This window comes from Anopheles coustani, chromosome 2, assembly GCF_943734705.1.
Source record: "Anopheles coustani chromosome 2, idAnoCousDA_361_x.2, whole genome shotgun sequence".
Taxonomy (NCBI): domain Eukaryota; kingdom Metazoa; phylum Arthropoda; class Insecta; order Diptera; family Culicidae; genus Anopheles; species Anopheles coustani.
The window spans coordinates 77,634,592-77,661,431 of NC_071289.1; the positions used below are offsets into that span (position 1 = coordinate 77,634,592).

The 26,840-nt window shown below is 43.9% G+C and overlaps 2 protein-coding genes across 3 annotated transcripts; one reads left to right on the plus strand and one right to left on the minus strand.

Moving 5' to 3' along the window:
- Positions 1-792: 792 nt before the first annotated feature.
- Positions 793-10,151, minus strand: LOC131262808 (splicing factor 3B subunit 3). Of its 2 annotated transcripts, XM_058264884.1 has the most exons (19): positions 10,033-10,151; positions 9,596-9,896; positions 8,184-9,359; positions 6,856-7,163; positions 4,669-6,647; positions 4,475-4,583; positions 4,217-4,267; positions 3,973-4,021; positions 3,616-3,665; positions 3,316-3,422; positions 2,970-3,108; positions 2,723-2,776; positions 2,411-2,526; positions 2,163-2,217; positions 1,845-1,905; positions 1,569-1,630; positions 1,410-1,481; positions 1,153-1,198; positions 793-939 (listed from the first exon to the last, which is right to left on the minus strand). In XM_058264884.1, the coding sequence occupies exons 2-5, from the start codon at positions 9,819-9,821 to the stop codon at positions 4,710-4,712; spliced, it is 3,648 nt and encodes a 1,215-aa protein (XP_058120867.1). In that variant the 5' UTR covers positions 9,822-9,896; positions 10,033-10,151; the 3' UTR covers positions 793-939; positions 1,153-1,198; positions 1,410-1,481; positions 1,569-1,630; positions 1,845-1,905; positions 2,163-2,217; positions 2,411-2,526; positions 2,723-2,776; positions 2,970-3,108; positions 3,316-3,422; positions 3,616-3,665; positions 3,973-4,021; positions 4,217-4,267; positions 4,475-4,583; positions 4,669-4,709. The 2 variants fall into 2 exon arrangements, with proteins under 2 accessions (XP_058120867.1, XP_058120868.1); XM_058264885.1 differs by lacking the exons at positions 793-939; positions 1,153-1,198; positions 1,410-1,481; ... (10 more) ...; positions 4,475-4,583; positions 4,669-6,647 and adding an exon at positions 7,421-7,542 and having other exon boundaries at positions 7,054-7,163.
- A 189-nt stretch (positions 10,152-10,340) lies between these two features.
- On the plus strand, positions 10,341-11,462 carry LOC131267252 (protein MAK16 homolog A). The gene has a single exon (XM_058270076.1). It carries the CDS (start codon positions 10,405-10,407, stop codon positions 11,410-11,412), a length of 1,008 nt encoding a protein of 335 aa, XP_058126059.1. The 5' UTR covers positions 10,341-10,404; the 3' UTR covers positions 11,413-11,462.
- The last annotated feature ends 15,378 nt before the right edge of the window (positions 11,463-26,840 follow it).

Sequence of the window (26,840 nt, forward strand, 5' to 3'; positions counted from 1 at the left end):
ACGTCCACCTGGCGTAATTTATTTCAAACTAATCTAGCATTTATTTTTATTTGCAAAAAGTTTGTAAAGAAATTATTTGCCATATAAGTCCAGTGAATTAGGTGAAATCGAATCATTCGTTTGAAACCCCAGAAAAAGCAACAAAAAAGTTTGGAGCATTTCGGAACTAATGAAAAATAGTTTAATAGAAGCAACCAGTATAAAAAGGGACAGATAAAAAACAATCGCTTGCGTACCAGTTGCTTTTCCTCCATGCTTCCGTTGTACAGAGTATAATCAAGTTAGTGCGAGTATTAGCATGAACCACGAGCATTATTGTAGCTTGTACAGTACCTATAAGAGGGACGACTAACTGTTGTTGAAAATGTTTGTCAAAAGTTAGTTTCGCCACTACATCCATCCACCACAAACGATGGAAAACGGTGGATATTTGGGTTTTTTGGCTAGTTGATTTTTATTTGGCGAAAAGTAATGGAGCAGTCGACACCAGATTCGCGCAAACAGATCGAAAGGACATTGTTGGAAAGAACGGTAGAGGAAATATATTGTACACCACCACGTGTGACTGTGAATTAACTGTAAGTAGTATGTGGAAATGAGGTTGAATTATTATTTTCAATATAAAAACTTGAACTTAAAACACCGTTTCTTGTTCGTTTTCATTATTTAACAACATGTTTCTATCCGAAAAGCTGTGATATGTATAATCGTCAGCTGCAGTACAAACATTTGTAATATAACTCCCATATAAAACTACTAAATTCTCAATTTTCTAAAACTATACAACCAAATTTCACCGTTGAATACACTTTTATTCAAACATTGACATGAGCTGGTATTGTGTTAATCACCATGCACCATATATTGGTATATTGTGAAGGTTTTAGTTATAAAAATCCGAAGACGAAAGTATCCATCCAACACATAGATTGATTTTTCCTGTAAAAATATACAAATAAATAAAGTTAATGTTTTGATCTAATTGTGAACAATATAAGAAAAAAAAATCTTTAAGCGGGTTTCAGTAACAAAAAGTAATCATTCAAGGTTCATTGGTCCGAACTTAAATATTTTTGTTGTATCATCACATTAAATTTTACTACTATCCGCAGCATTTATCACAAGAGGCTATTCATGTTGTTGCATGCTTACCTGGTGGTCGTCGGTTGAATCCAGAGTGCCAGAGCTGCACACTTTCCTGATTTATACAAATAAATAAAGTTAATGTTTTGAACTTAATCGTGAACAATATAAGAAAAAAATCTTTAATCGAGTTTCAGTAACAAAAAGTAATCATTCAAAGATTCATTGGTCCGAACTTAAATATTTTTGTTGTATCATCACATTAAATTTTACTACTATACGTAACATTTATCATACGAGGCTATTCATGTTGTTGCATGCCTTACCTGGCGATCGTCGGTTGAATCCAGAGTGTCAGAGCTGGTTGCACATCACTTTCCTGATTTATGATCTAAAATCTGAATGAAAAAAACATTGCGAATTAGCAGTTATTCCTAGGAGATTATTTTGGTTATCGTTCTATGAAAAAAAAAAAATTTACTTACAGTTTTTACATCCTAATTCAGTCTCTAATCCATGGATAAATAAGTAAACAGGAAATTGGGTTCTGAAAAGAGAAAATGGGCAAGAACATTAAAATTCGATGCTAATATCAGTTCCTAATAGTTCAAAGTTCTAATAGAGTCAAACTCAGTTCTAATAGTTTAATCATTCAAAAACCTGAGCATTTAGGTTGTATTAGCGTATATTAATTAGATATAACATCATGATATAAAATGTTTTAAAAAGATACTAGCAAAAACGTTATGTTTAATACTTACAATTGTTCGACCAGCTCCTCCCCCCTATGCATTGTTGTTCCTTCGAGCACACTGGTACGATCTGAAATTAGTACAAGAAAAAATTAAGTAAGTGACAATAAAATGGTTGAAGAAAAATCGAAGAAATGTAATGTTTAACAAACAAAACATAAGGATGGTCCAACCGTCAAGTAAAGACCGATATCAGATCTCAAATTCAAATCATTCAACAACCAGAGCATTTGGGCTGTATTAGCGTATATTATAAGAAACATCACGGAAAACAATCGTTTCGGAAGCATTAAATACACATGTAATACAACAACTTGTAATACTCACAAGGTAGGTGTAGCCTCCAGCATTTAGCGCATCATCCCCAAAGCAGTGATTTGATCTGAAATTCGAACAAAAAATCGGATTTTAGCCTTTTTAATGACGATAACATGATATTAGTATTCTCCAGTGACAACGATTCAGTAATATTGTTCAATCAAATAAATTCATAAGTCTATCTTGCTTGAAAAATAGTTTCATCACTATAAAAGTATCTTTCGGAAGGGAAGAATTACAATTTTAAGATCACTCACCGATTTGTAGTTGTTGAAAACGAGTGTCACGAATATCAGCAGTCCATCAAATTTTCGTAGTACTATAAACATTTGCATGTTCACACACGGTATCATTGAAAAAGCAGTGATTTGATCTGAAATTTGAACAAAAACCCGATTTTAGCCTTTTTTGTGATGATAACATGTTTGTATTTTCCGGAGAAAACGAGTCAGCAATATTGTTCAATCAAATAAAATTCATAAGTAGAGCATAATATAAGAAGAATCATCACGGAAAACTATCATTTCGAAAGCATTAAATACACATGTCATACAACTTTTAGTACTCACAAGGTAGGTGTAGCATCCAACTTTTAGCGCATCATCCCCAAGCCGAGATTTGATCTAAAATTTAAACAAAAAACCGGTTTTAGCCCTTTTTGCATGACGATAACATGATGATGCTTGTATTTTCCAGAAAAAAACGAGTCAGTAATATTGTTCAATCAAATAAATTCATAAGTCTATCTTGCTTGAAAAATAGTTTCATCACCATAAAAGTATCTTTGGGAAGAATTAAAGTTTTAAGATCACTCACCGTTTTGTATTTGTTAAATGAAGAGTACCACTAATATCAGCTGTCCATAAAATTTTCGTAATAATTCTTCAATAAACATTTGCATTTTCACACACGCGATATGGTGTGTGTGGAGAAGTTCCATCTGATCGGAATGAGTCTGAAATTGAACATGGAATAAAATAATCCGCGTTATACGTTTATCAAATACAACTATTTTAGCATGCTTGAAATAATTGAATTTTATCAGACGATTGATGTAATCATTCTTACCAAGAGCATAATATGGCGTAAGAGTATATTAAAATTAAGCATCATGGAAAAACATGTTAAATACAAAAAATATATATATATTTCAATAACGTACCTGCGCTTAGTGGTGATGAATCAATCGACTAAACCAGCTTCAATCAAGTGTTGTAATCAGATGGTTTCACTACTTTCTATTTGGAAAGATGCGATTAAATGCAAAATCTGTAATGATATGTGTAAATAGAAAATGTATATATTTATTACACAAGTATAGAAAATTACACATACATCTCTTGAAGTAATGTATCAGTATTTCAAACAATTATAATCAGACATCATTAAGGTGTCCAAAGGTCATGGTTTTTGAAATATCATCATAATTGAAAAACAAATATTCAATAGATAGATTTCTTACCTCAGAAGGAAATTCGTGCCAAGTAATTGTAGTATGAACATCGGAAAGATCTGCGAAGATAGTAACAAACAGAAGGATATGTCGAAATAAGTGCCATGGAACAATAAAATTTAACCAACAATAATGTTCTTATACAAAATCTCAGCATTTTACATTTTAATCAAAATTGATTCATAGGTGTCCAAAGGTCAATAAGGATTTTAATCATCATAATCATGACCGTACGTCGATTAACAGATTCGAGCTGGCACTTTTCATACACTCCACGACGAAGGAGGAACCGAACATTTGGCGTAATATATATGCAATGGACAGCTCCGAATTGATCGATATTTGTGCTGAGGCTGTTTAACTTACCTCGTATTAAAATCGTGCACAACAGATGAAGAACGAACACATAAAAGATCTGTAATGATAGTAATGGGGAAAAAACATTCTCGTGTGAGTGTTTGCTATCTTAACTTAATCGAAAAAAAAGCTCCAAAGTGGACCGTCAGTATTTCAAACAATTATAATCAGACATCATTAAGGTGTCCAAAGGTCATGGTTTTTGAAATATCATCATAATTGAAAACAAATTATCAATAGACAGATTCCTTACCTCAGAAGGAAATTCGTGCAAACAATTTGAAGAACCAACAGGTGTAAAGCTCTGCAAAGATAGTAATCAGGAGATACATTTGACCAGATTAGTATGCAAAAAAAGCATATTTACTTATTGTAAATAAATGTCGCATGAAGAATATCAGCATTAAAAAATATATAATCAAGAAAGATTCATAGGTGTCCAAAGGTCATGGTTTTAAAATCATCAGAGAAAACAGTTATCTATTATTGTACGCAATTTTTTATAACTTACCTAGGATAATTTAATTCTTAGGCTGTATGATGATGGCTTAGGAATGATTTTTGCAGAAGAGATTTGAATAGCGATAAACAAAGAATACATAAAATACTGCGTCTCCAACCTATGAAAGAAAAGGTAGAAATATTAAATTAGTTCAACGTTCCAGCAGGCGTGTTAATTAAATTTTGGAGATGAATAATGCTTACCCCACAAGATAAATGTGAAATTGATTCCTCCGATCGGTCGCTTAAAATGCGTACCGTGTCCGGATGTCTTCGAGTTTCTTAGCCACCTCGCTGGGCGTACGTCCCAGATCCGAGGCGATGCTTTTCTGCTTAGCCGGATCCAGCGAGGTAAACTGCTCGCACAGGTCTCCGTCCATCACATTCTTCACCGGGTAGTAGTAGCTTCGATAGCTCAAATGATCCCGGCCGCAGAGTGGAGGATTTTCGTTGCGCATGTGCATCTCCAGGTGCTGGAAGAAATCGTAATCTTCCCGGCTCGTAAATGGCACCAGCGCACCGACCGTTCCGCTCATTGTGGCATAGATGAGTGACTCGGAGCCGCCCGGAATAAGAGTGGCCTTCTGGAGGGACATCACAATCTCGCCCAGGTGGAACGTGCAAATGTTCTCGGCCTTCTGCGAGGCACCGTTCAGTAGACCACGGTCCCAGAGGGCCTTGTTGCCAGTCGGATCTTCGTCTACGTCGTCTGACACAGAGTGAGGCAGGCGGAGGATAGCGATGTTGCCGAATTTGTCGCCCGTCGCGACCGTGTCGTAGTCGAGCAGCGTTGCCGAGGTAATCCAGCGTGGATGTGTATCATCGGCAAATATAATGAGTTGATTTTCCGCTCGCTTGTACTTGATGCAGTAGATCGATTCCTGCACGTCTGACACGTACACCCGCTGGCCCATACCCTGGATATTGACGATCGCGTTAGGTATGTGCTTGTTCTCGCACTTACGCAGCAGCTTCTTTTTGCCAAGGTCGTAGATACGCAGCACTTTTCCGATTCCGGCCAGTAGGCGTCCTTGGAACGGGGCAAGCGCTCCCGGCACGTCATCAATCTCCGTCCGATGCATGTGCTCTAGCTGATGCGTCTGACTGTCGACCTTGTAGACGTCGATAAACCCGCCGCCCCCGATCTTGGGGTTGATCTGCAGGTCCTTCGCCACCCCGGCCACCACATACCACTTTTGATCGACCGCAAATCGCACCAAAGCAAGCGATAGGACGGCTTCGTTCTGCGCCAACTGCACCTTCGAGTACGTGTGCCCATTGATCGGGTCCATGACACGAATTTGCGACGCCCACATACCCGTGCCAGCCTTTGGCGAGGAAAACACATCCTCCGGTAGCACCTCGTTGATGAACGCGTCGGCCATTTCGTTCGCCAGTTCCTGCTCATCCTCGCCAGCTGCCTCGCGCATCTCGTCCGCCATCTGTTTCTTACGCACGTTTTTCGTCTCCTCGGTGTACGCGTTGTGGTCGGTTTCGCTGATGATCAGCTTTCCGGTCTCGTGGTGGATGGCAAACCGTTTCGGCGTGTACTCCAGCGGGAAGGTTATCTGGTTGAAAACGGCACCCAGCTTTTCGAGCGCCAAAATTCGCAGCGTGTTCGTCGAAATGGCTACGATACCTTCGGAGCACTGCTCGCTAGAAAATCCAGATGCGTACTCGAGCGTTTCGTACGAGAGTGGCGTTAGATGGAATCGATTCTGATAGTAATAGCTTAGCCACGAGCGGCTGGACATAGCTAGTACCGCCTCGGAGCCTTGCATTTGTATGCGGAACAATTTTACCGGTCGCGAGCCAAGATAACGTGTTCGTGTGTCAGCTAGGTCTCCCGAAACTGGATCCAGGACCGTACGTAACAACACGCCGTTCGTCAAACCAATGTTGAGATAGATGCACCCGGATGTGGTCGTTACGCCATCTTCGGATGACTCGATCGTACCCATCTCAACGATGCAGAGCGATTCGGCAGCCGACGGTAGGGCTTGCATCGAACGCGGGGATAAACAGTCGGTCGGATCGAGCGAAATAATGCGCACTGTATTGTCGGCCAGACCGACGGCCAAGAACCAGGAACGTTGCTCTCCACTGGGCACGGATCCGAGGGCCATACACATCACTTCGCTAGGCATCTTTTTTCTCTCCGTGTACTCGTTCAGTTGCCCAGTCTAGAAAGAGACAGTAAGAGAAAAACACAATGAAAATTTCCATTTTCCACCAGGAGCGAAGGATAGCTTCATGTTGAAAATGTAGTCAGAACTGCAGGTACACATCGAAATTTTATTCTTCAAAGCTATTCTAGGTTCAATGTTAATCATCAGTTAAAAGCATTGTTCAATGCATAACAAAAAGTAAAATAATATCATTCCAACTTACCGGATCCATCTCGAAGTACACCAGCTCTCCACCGGATAGGGCTATCACGACCTGACGCTGATTTACCGCACACTTCATGATCGTCTTTTTGCCCGGCGCCTTCCATTCGTTCACACGCTTGTCCGCCCGAATGTGTCGAATGCCGTCCGGGTACACCTGGACCAGGGCATCGTCCCCGAGGGCACTGCAGCAGAGCGTGGGGGTTGTACCGAGGAAGCCACTGTCCGTCACTTCCTCGACCGTATCGCCGATACTCAGCACGAGCGTTGCGTTCACGAACGACACGATGATATAGGCATCGAACTCGTCTGGAAGAAGCCGAGGAAAGCAAAGAAACGATCGTCCAAATTTACCATGCTATAGAATTTCAGTTGCAAATCAAAAAGATAATATCGTCGACGTTAGCAAATTTTGCATCTTCTAAGCAAACACAACACATTTCCCCCGCCTCTTTGTGTGCTGCAATCCATCCCGATGGCACGACGGCGGATGTTGTGCGCCGCAAGGAAGTGGAGTGTGTAGTATCGGTATAAGTATCTTATCATAATTCCATCGCTTTCCTTACCTACTGGCCAACGGTTTTTCAACTTGTGTGTGAGTTCTGTTTCGAGAGAGCAGCCACTTTCTAGCGGCAACTACACTTTGATCGATTCACGTTTGTTCACTTCCAACACACTCACACATGGCCTGCAAATGAGAGGAAAAACTGGTGTTTGTGATTTGAATTTCAACTCATTTTTCGGGGTGTACAATTAACCTAGAAGTTCGAACGAGGATTCCGATCGTACAACAGTCTCAATGTGAATGATCTTCAAGAAAACAAGATCACTTTGTATTTTTTGCAATTGCGAAAATATCAGGAGTCGGCAAGTTAGAAGTACACTTCGGTACCTTGAGTTGAAATCAACCTTCTCCCGGATTCGATCATTGTAACTATCTTATATCTCTAACTATATATGCCTCAATAAAGTGTGATGAATTGTCTTTTCGTTAATGTGTTGTAGAGATCGACGAACCTGTAGGTTAACGTGTAAATTATTATCGACGAACACCAGCTTTTAGTATTATTATCTGATACAATTTCAAAACATTTTATATAGTTGAATGCCTTGCAAAGATGGACAAGTTGAGCAAGAAATTCGTTACTTTAAAAAGTGCATTAGTGGAGCTCAGTAGATTAAAATGTTGAACAACCTCATCATTTAAAATACTGAACTCACCTAAAAACGTAGCAATGGGTATTTACTGTTTCAACTTGTCGATCTTTCTCGTTTCAAAACACACAATTGTAAAAGATACTACACCCATGTAGAAGTGCTTCTACTTACCATCGATTCTTTTCTTGACGGTCCATACAGCATTCGGGTTACCGGGAAGCTCCGAGACGGCCATTTCCGACACCTCCAACCCGTGACGAAGCACTCGGATCGACGATCGTGGACCGCGACCACAGGCGAGATAGAGCTGCGGTGTGTCTTCATTCGCCAAATCTGCCACCTGACATCCCAAGATGGGTGCGTACGAAGGAATATCATCGACCATCACCAGATTTTTCAACTGTCGTGGCGCAAAAAAGAATGTGTCGCCCTCCTCCAGTGGCATGGCTGAGCTGAACTCTGGCTCATCATCATCGTCACCCAGATGTGCGATCTGGTACAGATAATGGTTACCGAACTCGCAGGCAACGAACAGGAAACCTGTCTTCAGGACGCACATTGCCGTAGCCGGTGGAACGGTGTCGAAGTACTTCAGTTTAATTTCCGACACGACGTCGTCGTCGGTCTCGAGGGTCACTTTGAAGATGTCGCCCTGTTCGGTCTGCACCAGGAAAAAGTACATCGATTTGGTGCGATGCGTTGCCGAGCAAATGAAGATCATGCCCCGTTCCGGATCATCCAGATCGTTTCGCCGACGTGGAATCGGACAACGGATATCGTGCTGATCGCCCAAATTTTTGTATGTTAAATAGTTTTCTGAACAAATCAAAACTCCGGACGGTCCATCGTTGCCTCCCGGCACCGAAATGAGGAAATTCGCGTGCTCTTCCAGCGGTTCCGAGTACTTCCGGACCACGTGGTTAAGACCGAGATCGAGCTCGTAGAAAGTGAGAGTTTGTTGTGTCTTGGTAGCCGCTTCACCGGTCGGATCGGTGTCCGCTTCTTCGTAGTCGATCTCCAAGCAGGCAAACATAGGATTTTCAAAACCAACGTCTACGCCGACCATGTGATATGTTAGCGTGTTGGACTTGTGTGCCTCGAGCGGGGAGGAAATTGTCAGTCGTGCCTCGGAGTCGCGATTCAAAATGTAGACCAACTTTTGCTTCTCAATCGCCCCGATCATCACGGCACGACCTTTCGGGTCGATAGCCAGATATTGGCCCGGCACGATACGACGACATCCGGACTTGCCGAACGTTTCCTGGTGCACCTTTTCCAGCTGATTTTTCGTCGGATTGTACTCGAGGATGACAATGCGCCCTGAATCAGATCCAATAACGGCATAATCTATTTAAAGGAAGAAATAAGCACGATGTTAGCTCAGCTAATGCATTGAAACCCAATTGAGGTTAATGTAAGCGTAAATTTCAATTCAAGGTATGATCAGAAACATTCCTCAAAAGCGACTTACGTTTTTTCATTGCTATAGGCGTGAATCAACGAGTTTTCTTGTAAACCATACTCTGTCGGACAAACAAGATGCAAGATACGCCTCTAAATGAGGTTAGGGTGATATCTCTTACCTTTTGAACCTCCGGTAAGCCGGAACGACATCAGCGAACGTACCACTCCGAACACCTCCGTCTGCAGCAAGGTGTGCACCTTACCGGTGTTGGGATCGGGACGAACGAGCTCAAGACCTTTGCCTTTGGCTAGCAGTATCTCCTGCAGTTTGGTGCCAGCGAAGCTACCGTGTACCGCGTGCGTGATGCCTGTGGCACGCTGCAGGATGAAGTTGTACAGATACATTTCTGAGCGGAAATTTCACCACTTTATCGGAAAGATCGGTTTCTTTCTTATTGGCTAACAAAGCAGAAGACGCTCCTTTAGGAAAAGAAAATAAAGGAGGTATTTAGTGACCATCGTGTTGAGGTTATGTTCACTAGAAAGCGAGGGTGTAGTTCATGATAATGGCAGATTTCTTTGCCTAGGCAAGTTATTTTCATCCCATTATATTTACCTTGCAGAGAGCCTTCTGTTGAAAGAAACGTTTTACTGAAATATTCTATTCCATCGCAATAATATAACTTGTATTAATTTCCAACTATCCAAGAACGTCCGCGTCGATATAAAGCTAGGAAGCAAATGACAGAGTGAATTCCGTTTCCGCAAAATGAGGCTTACAAAGAAGTGCTGCCAGCAGCTCCAAGAAACATTTGATCGAAATTCACACAGACCTAATGGCAGCACTGCCAACTTTGACGTAAAACGTCAATTTGTTATTATTGTAACCGCATGGACAACCAAAACTAGCCGCGTGAAACAACATTGTCGGCAAAACGTTTCTGTGCAGATCCGATTTAAAAGTGTTAAATAGTGAAACTTATTAAAGATGCAGCAGGATGAGATCGTTTGGAGTGTCATCAGTCGTCAGTTTTGTTCGTTTCAAGTGAAAACGCAAACGCGAAACTTCTGTCGCAACGAGTACAGTTTGACCGGTCTTTGCTCGCGCAAAGCATGCCCCATCGCCAACAGCCAATATGCCACGATTAGGGAAGAAAAAGGCAACGTTTACCTGTACATGAAGACGGCCGAACGAAATGCTTTCCCATCAAAGCACTGGGAGAAGGTTAAGCTTTCCCGTAACTTCGAGAAAGCTGTGTACCAGATCAACGAAAATCTCCTGTACTGGGATCGGTTCGTGCGCCTGAAGTGCAAACAGCGGTTCACCAAAATAACGCAGTACCTAATTCGAATGCGCAAACTTAAACTACGCCGAACAAGCATGCTGGTACCGTTGTCCTCTAAGGTTGAACGACGGGAAAGGAGACGCGAAGAAAAGGCCCTCATTGCCGCGCGGATCGACAATGCGATTGAAAAAGAACTCATGGAGCGTCTGAAGATGGGCATGTACGAGGATATCTACAACTTTCCACAGACTGCTTTCGATAAAGCACTCGATGCCGAAGAGGTGGAAGAAGAAGAAGACATGGACGAAGATGCTGAGGACGAACAGGAAGAGGAGGTGGAAAAGGAAATGGAAGTCAGTGAAGAGTTGCGACGTGAACTTGATCAACCGGACGAATTTGTGGAAGGCGAATCAACCGACGATGAAGATGACTTCTCCGATGCGGAAAGCGAGTCCGGTATCCGCGAGCAGGTGGAAGTGGACAGTGACTTCGAATCATCGGAAGGCTCTGATATGGAAGACTACCAGCCAAAGGTTTCCCTCCGGCCTCCGAAATCGGACGACGAAACCGACGACCTACCTTCGTCTTCGGCCAAACCAAAGGCGACAGCAGACGCGAAAAAGAAAACACGAAAACTTCGCAAACCCAAACTGGAAATCGAGTACGAAGTGGAATCCGAGGCACCAGCACGACAAAGAATTCGCCAATGAGGTGGGTTGGGTCTTACATATGTCCATTCTTACTTTTAATTGCCTATAAATCAACGGTTCAATATGTGGTCGCACGGAAACGTTTTGTAAATCCATATAATAAATCAGTTATGAAACATTTGAAATCAAGCCCCAAAATTTACCATTTTTTTTAAATTACATGTTGAGAAACTCGTATATCTGGAACAAAAAAACAGTAAAGTTTAGTTTTAGAGTAATGAAAATTTTAGTTTTTTCCTGAATAAAGTTTTATTCTTGATTCATTTATCAACTCTTGTCCTGCATCTACCGTTATGACACATGAAATCTGCTCAGGGCACAATCAAACTGCATCCTTCAAACCATTTTTCAAATGTAGTTCATCGTTAATGTGCGCCACGTGCACATCTCATCCTGTTTCTAGAATTTTACCCACAGCTATAACGCTTTACCTGTTTGCCGTAATTTCTGACAAGCTCTGCATCTCTCTATGTTATCGGGCAAGAGTATGTTAAAAGGTGGTTGTTTAAACCATTATAATACCGTACACCTCCCGGTTGCCTTTTGGTGTTCCATTTCCTGTTTATAAGCATTAAATTCCAGTTAGTTCAATGAATGGTTGTTCCGCTAAAAACAAGAAAACTAATTTAAACGCTTGCCACTTTCTTATGCAACAATTGTCTTTTGGTTTTTGTTTGCTGTTGCACGGTTGGGATGAATATTGTTGTCTTTTTGCTAGTTTAAATGGTTTGATTTTCCATTCGGTCTGTTCGGGTATGAGTTTTCATGTTTATCCTTCCTACTAGGGGACTATTGGCTACCATGGTTATTTTGTTTCTTTTTGTATTCTATTCGACACGTTAAATAGCTGTCCTTTTAATGCTCTATTTGTTTGATTATAAGATTTGATCTGTGGTTGTATTTTCATAAAACTGGATCTCGAAGAAACATTCTCTCTATTTGATTACGTGTTTCGTTAAATATTTCTCCATCTCTAAACATGTAGGCTTACCTCTGTTTTCTCTTTTCTTTTTCAATCTTCTTTTGTGCATTCAACTGGATCATTTATTACCATTATTTCAAACACAATCGTGTCGTTTTTTCCGATTACTCTTATTTTTCTTTATCACCCGTTTGGCCATCACACCGTCATTATTGCTACCGATTACCTTTCAACCGTTCACCTTCATCTTTTTTGTGCATTTGAGTTTCGTACAGATTGTGTAGCTTTACGGTGAAGACTCTAGATGGAAAGAATCGAATCTAACGAGTAAGCTGAAAGAGGATTGACCATGGGGCTATCAGGGACAAACAGGGCAACACCTTAGGGCAAAAGGATCATCGGCTATAATTTTTGGTTACATTCTCATGTGCTATTGTATCCTACGCAAGGGTCGGCGGCTTGATTAACATTCCATTCACTAAACGATCCAACCAGTCAAACGGTCAACAGTTAAAGTGTTAACATATATCCTGAAAACATGGTACAGCATGTAGCAAGGGGAAAAATAGAACCGTTTTCATGCTTTATGGGAGTACCTGCTTCCTCCTGCTCTTCCTTCTGTCTCTAACAATTCCAAATTCCAAACATCAACTTCCTTTAACAGAGTGATAGTAATGTAGACTTCTTTAAAAAGTGCTCATCTCATCTTGCTTGCAATAAGCATACTCGAAACCCTTTGTTCAACACTGTTCTGCATCTGTAGCATCCTGACGGTTTTACTTTGTTTTGATGTTTGTTCCACTTCATTCACACCCAACCTATTCCCCATACCACATTCTTATTCTTCTAATCGCTAGGACACTGTTTCTATCATGTTTGGTGACTATTCCTTTGGTTTATGCAATTCTGTTAATTGAAAACTAGCAGATATTTAACACTTCGTAAAATAATGTGCTAAGTACCTTTTGCTTCGAGGTTTCGTTTCGTTTGCTTTTTCCTTTTTGTGTAATATTGATTCGTTTTGCGCTCCTTTTTACCATTCGCTTCCGTTCTCATTTTTCCTTTGCTTTGTTCTGTTTTTTGTGTGTTTGAAATGTTTGCATTAGCATGTGTATTTTACATTGAATACTTAATTTATTTTATTTTCTCTCGGCCTGTTATTACGTAAGTTCTTACGAAATTGGTGTTTACTCGTTCTGTTCTGTATGCAAATGATACAAAACAACTGAAATCAGCTGTAAAGAAGAGACAGTGGGCAATTTGTAACGCTCTCTTAACCCCATTTAAGGTTTTCAAATCACTTCAATTCAATTTCAATTTCTGCTATCTTTCTTTCCGTCGATTAATTGACTATTTCATCCATCTGATGGCTCGAGAACTAAATTGTGTCAAGTTGAGATACGTTATGCACCTTAACATGTATAAACTCATCGTTTAAAAGCGACTAGATTAAAAAATGATGTTCAACTGCAAAGTTACAATCATGCCGAACACAAACGACAACTCCAATATCAATCTTGTTGCCAATCGCGTATGTGTATGAGGTGTCCCTGTACTCGATGATATTAAACTACCCTAAACTTGTAACCCTAAATTACACACTAATCGTACACATTCTGCTAGTTGCGGTTCACAGTGTACGCCATTCGAGCCAGACCCCGGAGAGACCATCCAATGAGAGTGGTCCGTTTCAGTAGGAAAGTTTCACTATCGGCTACTGTATTTCGGCTACTGTATACTTTCTTCGAAATGTTTTCGCTATCGATAGCCTCTCAGACAAGATTCGATTTTGCTGGTAGTTATTTTTTATTGATTGGATTATTTTTATTTATATTTATTTTTTCTACGAAAAGTTTCGAAAGAGCACGAGTTTTCGTTACATATCGTCACTATCTAACGATATTCTATCTAACATAAAAACTCCCGCACCAATGGCGCAATGGCATACCACGTTGGATAATGCGTCACGAAAAATAAGGTAAAAAACCGTTATAAACAATAAAATCATTAAAGGTCACCAAACTAAATCAGTCTCAAATTTCGCATTTACGAGTGTGTCCCTTAACTGGGGAAGAAGTGGAGAAACTTGTACCCCAGCACTATCCTGGTATTCATGTTTACACTTCAATTGGTTAATATTTTCTTTTTTGATTCCAGAGAGTGGCCGCTACTATTATATACGTTTAATATATTAATGTTTAGCATAGTTGCATAAATTTGGTAATTTTGTTCACGATTTGCTATGATCGTCCCTATCTGGTCCATACAATGTGAATATGCTACGTGTCACTGCATCATTTACTACATACGCATTTGTCACATGGATGCGATTGTCGGAACACACTTGAAGAAAAGCAATGAATAAAAATTGTATAGCAGTTACACTTTTATCGTAAACCTCCCAAGTGGCGCAGTTTAACAGAACACAAAGCCACCACAAACTAATTTGAATTTTGAAACTTATCATATTCACCTCAACCAATGGCAGTGAAAGTTTACCTTAGTTACGGTATTAAATAACGGGATTTAAAAGTAATAATAATTCCAGTCTGCAATACTTTGCTATAGTCTTCAACCGTACCAACGAGCTGAGTATCTCGTAGATAGTTTCCGTTGTTTAATGTTGATTTAATAGATTTTTAATCATGAAATGTTATTTGCTTGTATCGGAAATAAACACTTGTTTTCTGTCGAGGCTTTTGTTCACCATACTGTATCTCTTTTTATATTTTGATTGATTTGTTTCTGTTACGCCATACATAAAAAAGTTGATTTTATATTTAACATTCTTTGATTACGGTTTCCTCCTAGGTTTTTATCTCCTATAAAATTTCGCTCGTATGTCGACTGCTATGTAGAGATTAAATTTTTAAATGTTTTTCTATGACAATTTCGTTCGTTCCACTTTTTTACTAAACCATTACAGCATGTGACTTGCTTTCCGTCGTTTAAAATTATGCCACCATTATATCGTGGGTATTCTCGTTTCAGAGTTTACAGTTGTTAAGTTTACCGAACGTGGGCGATTTTTGATCGTTTATTATGTATTTTCGAGCTGCGGTTTCGTCTGCTCCAGTCGTGTGTTAACTACTTTGCCAGATTGCAAAATGTTTGCTCCTACCCTCTAGCAGACAGCAGCACCCTCCTGCTAACCTCTGCATCCGATCTGCAACGATTTTTGTTCGTTTCTTTCAGCGGCTAGCTGAAATATTTGAGTCCGGCCACCAGCAAGAACTTCTCGATGAACAGCTCCGAATCGAGGACCGCTATGTGTGCCGCACGCCCAATGAGTGCATTTGCCGTGTGCGGCAGGGCATGGTGGACGTCAAACCGTGCAAGCGTCAGATCCTGACGCGCCAGCATCGGTGCAATGATGTTGTGTACCATTTCGCTGTGATGCAAATGGATATAAAGGCATAAGTTGGTTGCTAGCACCTACTGACGAGCAACTCACCGATAGACGATCCCGAGGTTCGACTGATCGCGTACAGCCGACTTGCAGAGCTCCAGGCGGGCCGAATGCGGTGGAACGTATCGATCCTGGGACGATCCGCACAGCAGCACGTTCTTGAAGTGGTGCAACGTGCTCCGTTGGCTGAGCCGGTAAAGAAAACTTTGGCGTGGATCACCGGCATCTCGAAGACATAGCTGGAGCAGGGAGCCCGATTTCTTCCATTTTTGCATAAACCACATTCCTTAAAAGAAAATTAAAAAGCAGTAGAAAAGGAGCTTGAGAAATAAGTCGTTTAGATACAGTAATTACACTTACCCATATTGACCAGTCCACTAGAGTTGTAGAGCGTACCCAGGTGTGGTCCGGACAGCGAGAGGAACGTGTGCAACCGGGACAGAAGCGGACGCATTTGAGGTCTGGCCAGCGCCGATCGCACGATGATCGTGCCAAGCGAATGGGCCACGAACGAGATACGACTCGGGTTGAGTTGATATGTTTCGATGTGGTAAAGCACCTCGGCCACAAGCCGGTCGGTCATGGTATCGAAGTCGGAGAACGTGTCACCCTGGTTGCGCTCGGACATCAGGAACTCCAGGTGCGCCCCGGGTAGTCCAAGCTCCAGATAGGTCCGGACAAGGCGCAAATCGGCCGAATTCCCATCCAGTCCGTGTACGCAGATCACCAGGTGTAGGCCAGCGGGTGAGAATGCCCGAAATTCGTCCGCTATATGGAAGTACGGCATTTCCGAGGCCATCTTCTGAAAGTCCGAGTAGATCGAGCCCGAGTAGTTGATCTGCTTGCGAAACTCTTCACGGCACTTTTCGAACTCCAGCAGTTGCATCGGGGGGTCGACTCGCTTTTCGCGTTCCGGGTTCTCCTCCACTGTCGGTTCGTCGGTTTCATTCGCCCGGCTAGTACGACGCGTCGTCATGGCACTTTCCGCTGCGCTAGACTGCTCCCGAACGGACGTCTTCCTTTCAACCGTCGACCCTGCGGGCGGTCCTGCTGTAGTTGTTGATGCCATCGTCGTCGTTGACGGCAACGAGGGTGCTACTGGCGGTGGCAGTGGGGCGTAGTGTGTGTTCCCGTTGTGCTGCTGTTGCGGACCTGATGTCACCGGTTGGCTGTGTATCCCGGCGAGTGAAACCATGGTGGCATTCGCGTTATTCAGCGTTTCTGCACACTTTGCAATGGCGGCCAGCTCGTTCGAGCTTTGCGATTTCATCACCGGTCGGGGAGTTTTGACCACCTCGTAAATGTGATAGAGTGGGTTGTCGATGGCCTGCACTTCGCACTTCTTCACGGCCGCGCCCATATTAACGGGAGCATTGTGCGGTTTGCTGTAATGATGACTGTGGCTTTGGGTCAGCGGTTGCGGTGTTGCGTAGTGTTGCTGTTGGGGCGCCGTTATAATTTGCGGTTGAAAAACAACAGACAGCGGCGCCGGAGTCACTGGAGGATGACTTTTTGGCAACGTGGCATAATATTGCACCGATTGGCGTTGCTGCTGTTGCTGCTGCTGTTGGTGCTGGTGCTGCAGCTTTTGGTGTTGCTGAACTGGACTCTCTTCCTTCACAACCGACTGCTGTTGCTGCTGACGTGGTAGCTCTGGTAGCGGGATAGTTCGAGGAGTCAGCGTGGCGCTCTTCGCGGTTGTTGGCTGATCCACTTTCGAGCTCACCTTCGAGACATCCTCTATGAATGATGGTGGGTCGCGGAACTCATCAGGCGGCGGTGGCGCGTCCCGAAACTGCTGTGGAGGCAGCAATCGTAGATCGTCAAACACGTAGTCGGAAATGTGCGCTAGGTCGAAGTCGGACTTAGACTTTTCCTTCTTGTTCGAGCGCCGCGGTGGTCGTATGTCGGTCGTGCTAAACCCTGCCTGGTTGGGGTTGGGCTGGGTCGTGCCGTTTCCGGTGGTACGGTCACCGGGTGCACGCTTTCCGCTGACCATTCCATACGGACCACTACCCGCCGCGTTGGCAGCAGCTGCAGCAGTTGCCGCGCGATTCCGCGAATCGTTCCAATCTTTTTCCAGATTGTTCCAGTTCTCTGTCTGAACCGAAGCACCGCGGATCATATCACTTCCGTTGGCACCTCCCCCGAATGTTGGTTTCGACTTCATCGAGCTCTGGTTGCTGCGGGCGAAAAACTCCGTCTGGGATGTGGGCGTGCTGTTCTTACGTCCCGCAACGAGCCTTGGTTGCTCGTTCAGCAACTTCAGTAGCTTTTTGCGCAGCTGCTCGCCATTGACCACCCGCTGGTCGTTAAGTAGCGTGTCCGGGCTCGAGGGACCCGTACTACGTCTGCTCGAAACCCATCCGGATTGCTCGCTCAGTGAAGACGTAGACTCACTGCTCGAGTGACGCCGTCGTAGACGAAAGGTGGCACCAGATGGGGGCAGTGAGTCACTGGCAAAGGCTGCCGGTGGAGGTGCAAGGTTCGGTAAGCTCTCACTGAATCCCCCCGCCCCACTCACAGCCGGTATCCCAGTCGGACCTATTCCTCCAACCGGTTCCAACTCCAAATTCTCCAGCTGAAACGGAACACTAGCGGACGATAGCAGGCGTCGCTGCTTGTTCCGTGTACGGGGTGTTATTTCTGGACTGTCGGAACTGCTCGAACTTCCACCACCCGGACCTGCACCCGATGTCCCGTTGGCGGTCGGTCCGATCTTGTGCGTGCTGCCGCCATTCGAGGTGCTTCGACGATGCTGTTGCTGCTGCTGCTGCGACTGGCCATGTACCATCTGTCTGAAGTCGGTCACTCGTATACGGGCGAACTCGACTGACCGGTGCGGAAGGGTGGCACTATTTACACCCCCCATGGACATTGCCGATGGTGTGCTACCATTTTGGGCTAGTCGAAGTTGTTGCGAGGAGTTGCTTCGTGGGATTGTATTCGAGACCGCCTTCGTCGGAAGTGAGGTGGAGCTGGATTGCTGCTGCTGCTGCTGCTGCTTTTTACTGCGCACCGGAGGAAACGAGCTACGCGGTGCTATGGGACCACCTCCCTGTACCCCCATTCCAGCACCTTTGGGGAGTGAATTATAGTACGCGCCTGCAGAACCGGATGAAGCCATATGACCCTGGTCTCGATGCTGGCCAATGTGTTGCTGCTGCTGCTGACTATTGTTATGGTATTGTTGGGCTCCATTGCGTTGCGAAGCACCGGAGTGTACCTGTTTCAGCTCGTGCCGAAAGTCACTGGCCAACTTCGCGTAGCCATTCAGCAGACCTACACTGAAGGCGTCCTGCTGCAGATCGTACGTTGGGTTGTGCGTCGCGGTTCCACCCGCGTGGATCACTTTGCGTGGGTCGCCAGGGTTCTTGTACTTCTCCCGAAACTCGTTGATATTCTTTAGCAAGTCTTCCGCCTGCACAGGGTTCTTTGGCTTTGACTTAGGAAGTGTCTGCAACAGGGCTACACCAGCTGGCATCTGCTGTTGCTGCAGTTGTTGTCCCTGTCCCTGATGTTGTTGGTAGAGTAGGGGCTGCTGACGCGGAATCTGCTGTTGCTGTGGTTGTTGCGGTTGTGGTGGTTGTTGCTGTGGTTGTTGTTGTTGTTGTTGTTGGGGATGAGAAGGCCCTTGCTGATGACCGTAACCATTGTAGGGAGCATTGTGCAGATGCTGGCGTGGTAGTGACGCCGAATTGGCACTCGACTGCAGCTCCAACTGGTCGAGGGACTTACTGTGTCTCGTCGGCAGTGTTCCCCCGCTGAAAACCGATGGACCGGTCGTGTAGATTCCCTTGAACTGCTGGTCCCAAGGACATTGAAGCTCGGTCGCGACTGGCAGCGGAGGATCGAGCAGGGTTGACGCCGAGTGTCTCGATAGTGCCTTCGGACATAGCCCGTTCTGTGAGGCAGCCGCCGCTGGAGTGATGGTAAGACTGGCCTGCAGAATGTCTCCCCCAAGAGCGTACCGGGGTGTCATGATGCCCATGTAGCTGCCGCAAATCTTCGGCACTGGCTCGATGTAGCAGGTCGCAATGCCGCATGAACATTCTTTGCTGCCGCCGGTCAAAATCGGGGCAATTTTGTTCGGGTGATGGTGCGCCTTCGTCGATTTGCCAAGCGTCCCCGTTCCGGTAGAACCTCCGAGGCTTGCCGCGGCGCTCACAACCGAGTGGGTGCCATTGAGGTGCGGTTCACTACCGGACCGGCGCTTCCCGTATTCGTTCGTGTCCGTGTAGCGATCTTCAAAAATGAGCGGCAACGAGTTGGCGTCGCCATCGAGCGGTGTGCAGTGTACCGGCAGCGGTGGCAAGGACGATAAATAGCGCGACCGCCGTGCCATCTCACAGATCGACACGTAGTTCTGATAGTTGGAATCGTAGCACCCGCTCGCCAGATGGCGCGGATTGTCGATAACGAAAAATCCCTCGGCGAAGCGGCGAACTCGCAGCGTGTGATGCTTCTTCGCCAGCAGCCCATGTACGGCCGGTTGGGTGGCCGCCGAAAGGACTCGCCTCCAGTAGAGGATACACTCCGCACACAGCTGCGCAATGTCCGAGTTGGCCCGGGCTGCCAGATCGTCCTCAGTATCTAGAAGCTGCAAGGGGATGAAAAATGTATGATGAGGTACTAGCATCAAAACAACGATCGATCAAAGCTACCTTCGCCGAATCGGACAGCTTCTTCAGTCTTTGCTCCGTGTCGAGGTTGGACAGTGGTGTCGAACCGGTCAGCGCCGACCACTGGTGGGGCAGCACGGTGCAGAACTCCTGCAGGGACAGCCGGAGCGACTCGAGCGCCCCCAACAGCAAGGCACAGATTTCTTTGTGAACGTTCCGGGCGTGCAGGAGGCGTCCGGCGGACCCACCGCCACACTTGGCACCACCACCAACCTGCGGCCCAAAGAAGATGGCTTCCAGTGGGCCGGGCGAGTTGCCTCCGCGACAGTTTAGCTTCGAGCTGCTCATCCACGGTTTCGTCGACTTGGGTGCGCTGTAGGAAAGCGGAGAAAAACCCTCGGTTTAAAGTCAACTTCCAGGAGAGCTTCGGTCAGGGGATTTCAGAAAATAAGGTAAGGTTTCAGGAATACGGTGAAATCGAACTCCCCGACAGCTCAGTGCACTTGACTCAGTGGGAACGTAACGGGACAGTAATGAAATGTAATATTGTCACTGCAATGAGGATGTCAGGGTAGAGTGATAGAGGACAGCTGAACAAAAGTTGAAAAAGGAGTGCTTAAACTAAAGCCAAATTTTCCACGAAAAAGATAATAAACACTGGTCTATGGTGCACGGTCAAACTTTGCCTACCAACATCTCAACGAGTCTCTCGGAAATACATCTCAACAATACGATGCTTGTTTATTTTTGTTGTTGCATCAATTTAAGCGTTCAACTTATCACGAGGCTGACAAGATGACGGATTGTACGTCGAACCGTCGATAGCGTCAATCTGAGCCGGGGCAAACTTCCAGGAACCTCCTTTTGCTCAAGAAGGCGAATCGGTTGCTTTGAGACCGGCAAACAAAAGGTGGATAATGGACAGGTTCTAGCCAAAATGAAATTGAGTCGCCTCACGTTGACGAGCACGTGTCCATGTGGATGATTATATTTCGCTTCATTAATTTCAATTCGCATCCTCAAGAGTATCTAACTAACGGGAAACACTCTTTTACGTATCGGTACTAGCGGCAACTGATTATGGACATGTGAAAACGATAGACAAAATTTGATAATGCAGTTTATTTGTTTTACAAAATGTACGGACAAAATATAAAAGATTATGAACAAAAAACCAACCAATGTTCTAAAATATCATGCATTTAAAAACAATCTTCATATGATCTGTAGTGAGAGGAACATATTGTGTAACACCAATCATCCAGGAATAGATAAACAATTTAACATGCTTGCAGAACACATTAGACTGAAATCAGATGTAAAATATAGACTCTTGAAAGATTTTCCATTACAGCTAAAATAAAATGACCCGAATGAATAATATTGCAGAGATATATAAATTGTTTTTGTAATATTCTTTCAGAATGGAACAGATAGCAAAACGTTGTGTTAGGAGCGTGAGAAGAACATAACATAGATGGAAAACTTTCTGCAGGGCAACGACACAATACAGTAGAGAAGGAAAGGGTGTTTCGATACAAACAACGGTCGTGGGTGAGACAATGCAACCTTACCAGCTTTGTACATAATGGAAAATGCTTTTCCTGCCCGCAATGCCCATTCCACCCAACGTTTTAAGGGTAGTATCCGTTCGATTTGATATGTTAATGAATGGAACAAGTATTTTCAGATACGTTTTGTGCCATTTTTTCGTGGTAAAGTGGATTTGAACAGTAGCACGTTTTGGTTTAGTGTGTATGAGACGCATTTGTACATATGAACAGAGCACATCATCGCAAGAAAGTATGCAGGTGATGTTTGCAGAGATACAAACGCGACGGATGGAAGAGAAGAGAAGAAAAGAAAAGAAGAAAAGAAAAGTAGAGAAAACAAGATAACTTAATTCACAACGCGACCATACACTAAGCTCTAACCGTTGTTGGGTAGCGATGCGCGCAATGCAGATGATTCTACGAAAAACATGCATTTCCCCGAATATGAACATGAATTTGCTCTAGCATATTGTACTAAAATGTCCCAAATGAAATAATTCTATAGAGTTACCACTACCTAGGATTGCTGATTTTCGAATTATGATTTCAATGCCCAATAATCCACGATTCGCCAGGATTGCATACAAGGTTTATTTTTTGATTGATGTGTCGTACCAAACGCATTATGCGTATTTAGCGGCATAATGTGCGTTGATCTATTTGCAAACCATACATATAGCAGTATGAACATACATGGTTATCACCCATACGCAATAAAAAAAGAAAATGGGCTCCACACATTGGCTCATGGATGGATGGATAGATGGATAGACGGATCATTTGTCATTCGATTTTTGTGATCCATCCTACCAGCCGGATGAAATGTTTGTCGAACGCCCGCCACGGAGCGGTGAAGGAGGAAAGCGAGTGTCTAATGGACGATAATGAGGGGTCTTAATGGTGGTACGGGAGAAAATTTGCCTCCACACACAACTGTATACAACAAAAAAGACAAAAAACAGGGAGCAAAATGATGCAGAATACGCTCAACCATTCGCGAAGCTTTGCGTACGTCCGTTTGAAACGTGCTCGTATTCATGCTTTGGTCGCACATTCATCATTCGTTTCGGTGGACCGTTTTTAGAAGGTTTCTTATGGCATTCATTTTTCTCCACTACGTAATGGAGAAAAACAATCTTGACAGAAATTTAGGTCAACCACAAGATGCCGCCTCGCCTGAGCGATTATAAGACATCGCAAAATTTTACCCCGCTTGTTTTTACCATCGCAGTATGAACGGTGCGAACGGCTGCAAAGTTATGGGTAGGTTCTTCCGTAGTGTCTGAACTCTTGGGAAATGTCTAAAGCTGAAGTACACGTCATTAGAAGCAATATATTTACGCTACTCAAACCCGAACTAGCCGTTGGCAAAGTGTATATATTTATCGAATAGTGCGTACGAACGGGAGAACGATAAAACAACCTTCTAGTGCTTAGAAGTGTACTAATCCTGTAGTTAAAATAAATTTCTCGATCGGATTATGGATCGTTTGAAAACTGTGGGCTATAATCTTTCGCCCGGGAACACCGAGCACCTGTCTTATTCAACGTTCCTGAAACGGCACACACACATACACTTATGTGCTCTCCAGAAGTTCAAGTACGTGAAATCGTTCCGATCGGGCAGAGCGCCTGAAGGGAATAGCAGGAAACGTTTAAGTATATAATAATCCCCCAGCAAGTTTCCTTGCTTTGCTAGTGTTGTCATGCGGAGCGTATTTTTAATCGCCTTGTAGCGTGTGGAAACTATGGATAAGGAGAAATGTTATTTAATTGAGCTTAATTTGATTTTAATTGTTTCTCTTCAGAAATACACTTTTAGCGAGATAATTAGTTGATTTATGTGCTAAATGATGTAATGGAATGAAATGGGGGCGCCCAGTTTTTCATAACTTAAACGGTTATAATATAATTGCTTACTAACTACTAATATTATTGAAGGAACTGAAAGCCAAAATAAAACAATCTGGCTCCTTTCATCTCTCCAAGCAGGACATCGAAAAACTTTTCCTTCAAGCGGTGCCGGTGGCCACCTGGGGATTCCGGATTTTCTTCTGGCCATTACCATCATCGTAAGTGATAAGCACTTTTCCACTTCATGATCGTGTTATCTTTTGGCCCGAAAAAAAATCGCCGGTGTCATTTACTACCCAATTCATATCCACATGCTTATCGTGGACGACTCGTAACGTGTCGTAAAGTTTTCCTGTGGCTAGCGCGAAAACGCGACGCGCGCCCTTTCTTCCATTGAGTGACCAAATTGCGGCGACACTGCCAATCTTGTTGGCCAACGAATCATGGTATGGAAGGAACCATCAAGAGAGCTAAAAAGACAGAGAAGCGGGAGGGAGATGGAGAGATATTTTTTTTTTTTTTGTATATTTTCCAAGCTGAAGACGCTTTTCACATACCTCAGGAACTGGTTTAACCGGTGAGTTATTGCACTTTAATGCCCGAAAAGTGCTGCCAGTGTTGCAAGTCAGCGAACATGAACCGGGGGCTTTCGACGGATCGACGGTGAAGCATTGGCATTTCGTGCACGCGAGAGAATGAAATAGGTTCGTTCGCGTCCTTTTTTCCGGATGTTTGTGCTCGAGCAGCGTAGCTTCGCTGCATGTCGGTCATAATGATATAAAAGGACCGCGCCACACCCAGCGTTGGCACTCCGAAAAGGTTGGGTGAAAAGTTAACCAAAGACCCAGGGCTGCTAGTCGATGGGCTTGTGTTTTATGCTTTCGTGAAGCATACAGCAGAAGAGCATAATGGTAATAAAAATGCAATAAAGACACGCGCCATTGGAGCGTAGTGGTGCGGGAATGGAGGGGGCACATAAATTCGAAGAAGAATGCAAAAACATCATGTGAGCGTTGCCGGGTCGCGTACCATGCATGGATCGCCGGCCCCTTCGTGGCCTGTTGGCGATGATGATGCCATGCAGGCTGTCATTATCGTCAGCGCACATTGTTTGTTCGTGCACAGGCGGAAGGATAAACGGTGAAGCTATCATTAACCTTGTTTTTTGTGCTTTTGGTGACACAGTTTTCTGGTTTATTGGTTGGCTGATGCAGTAGATTAGCTTATGCGCCTTTCTCACGTCGTTTTGGTGTGTTTAAAGATAAGCTCTTTATTAAACAAAAATAAGCGAAATCATCAATCATATGTTTGTTAGCGTTTGTGTGAGACATGTTCGAGACTTTGATTGAAGCAAAATTGCAAGTTCGCTAAAATGAAATCCTAAGACCGTCGGTGTAAAACTTATCATTTAAATACTATAATTTTTGAATATTTAGTGCAATCCAGTTCTTCAAAAGTCATATTCACAGAAGTAATAAAATGTTTAAATTTTTCTCACATATAATAGAGGCGCCCAGTCTTTTTCATCTAAAGCGTTTCTGGAGTAGCAGAGATTAGATCTCGCCAATTAAATTGATTTTGAGCCAATTTTATACGTAACATAAATATATGCAATTCTGAAAATTTTAATTTTATTTTATTTTAACAGTTACCTACAATCATAATACTTCTTCTTCTTCTTGGCGTAACGACCTTGTTGGTCATGCCTGCCCTGTAAAGGGCTTACGAGACTTTTTACCCTATGTGTACATGGATAGTCAGTCCTCTCGTACAGGGGAGGGTCCGGTCACGGTTGGGATTCGAACCCACGCCGTCGAGGTGGTGAGCCCCGGCGCTCATGGGCCGATTTTGTCCAACAATCATAATACGTACACATTAAACTAAAATGTGCTTCTTCTTACCCCTCCAAGGACTAATAAATGCTTGCATAAAGAATCTGACATCGGAACCCAGTGCCTGAATACGGGAGCATCTGTCGGGAAAACTCTGGGCCCCGTCAACGAGTAGAGACTAGCTCTGAGAGATCCAATCTTCCATCACTTTATTAACGCTTTGGAGGTAACATAAGAGCTAATTTAGAATCAACCGAAAAAAGGTTCGGATAGGATGGAGTCCACGGCAAATTGCATGTTTCCGTGTGTGTGTATGTGTGTGCATGAAGACCAAAGAATACCGGTAAAGTCAACATATTAACACGCTAACGTTGATGGGAAATGTGCGGGATGAAGAAAAAATGTACTGCTTCTAATAAACCAATTTCAACTCCCCGACCACATCCTGCTCGGGCTGTTTTCCCTCAACCAAATCTTAACCATCACAGAAGTCATAAGGGCACACACACTTGTACAGAGAGATGGCCACAAATTCGCCCCTTAGTGTCCGGGGGTCCTAAACACTGATTGAGTGTGATTAGATTTGATTAGCTCGCAAGTATGGAAATGGATTCACGGACGTGTGGGAAACCGACCGCAAACGGGAGAAAAGAAACATCCGGATCCTTCGCTTCCCTTCTCGGCTGGATGATGGAAAAAATTTGCACCAATTTGGACACGTGAACGGCACGCGATGGCCGCTCGTCCACGCTGCGGCTTATTTGCCTTTCATTTTACGGGTTACGCGCTGCTGGGAAACGAGTGAGTGCGAGTGAGCCGAAGGGATTCTGATGGGGAGCTTATCGTCCTTACGCGTTAAGCGGTAAAGTACGAGGCACTCCAACACACAGACGCCGCATACACACGACGGTCACCAGTTGGACCATGGCAAGGCGGACTTCCTGTCGCCAGCAGAAGGTTAACCTTCGGGTGAGCAAATTGTGGACTTTCTCCCACCCACCCCAAACCCGTGTGACGATAAATCCCCTCATTATCCGCTGGACCAGTGTGTGTTGTTATTTTTCTTTCGGCCAGTTCAGTTATTTTTAGACCCACATGTTTGGCGAAAAACGAGTCGAAGAAGTGTGTGTCCGTGTGTGTTCGAATGTTTGCAGCAAAACAAAAACCTAAATAAACATCGTCAACGTTTTTGCTCGACAATTTCGCAGCTCACAGATGAAGCTGGACTAACGCGTG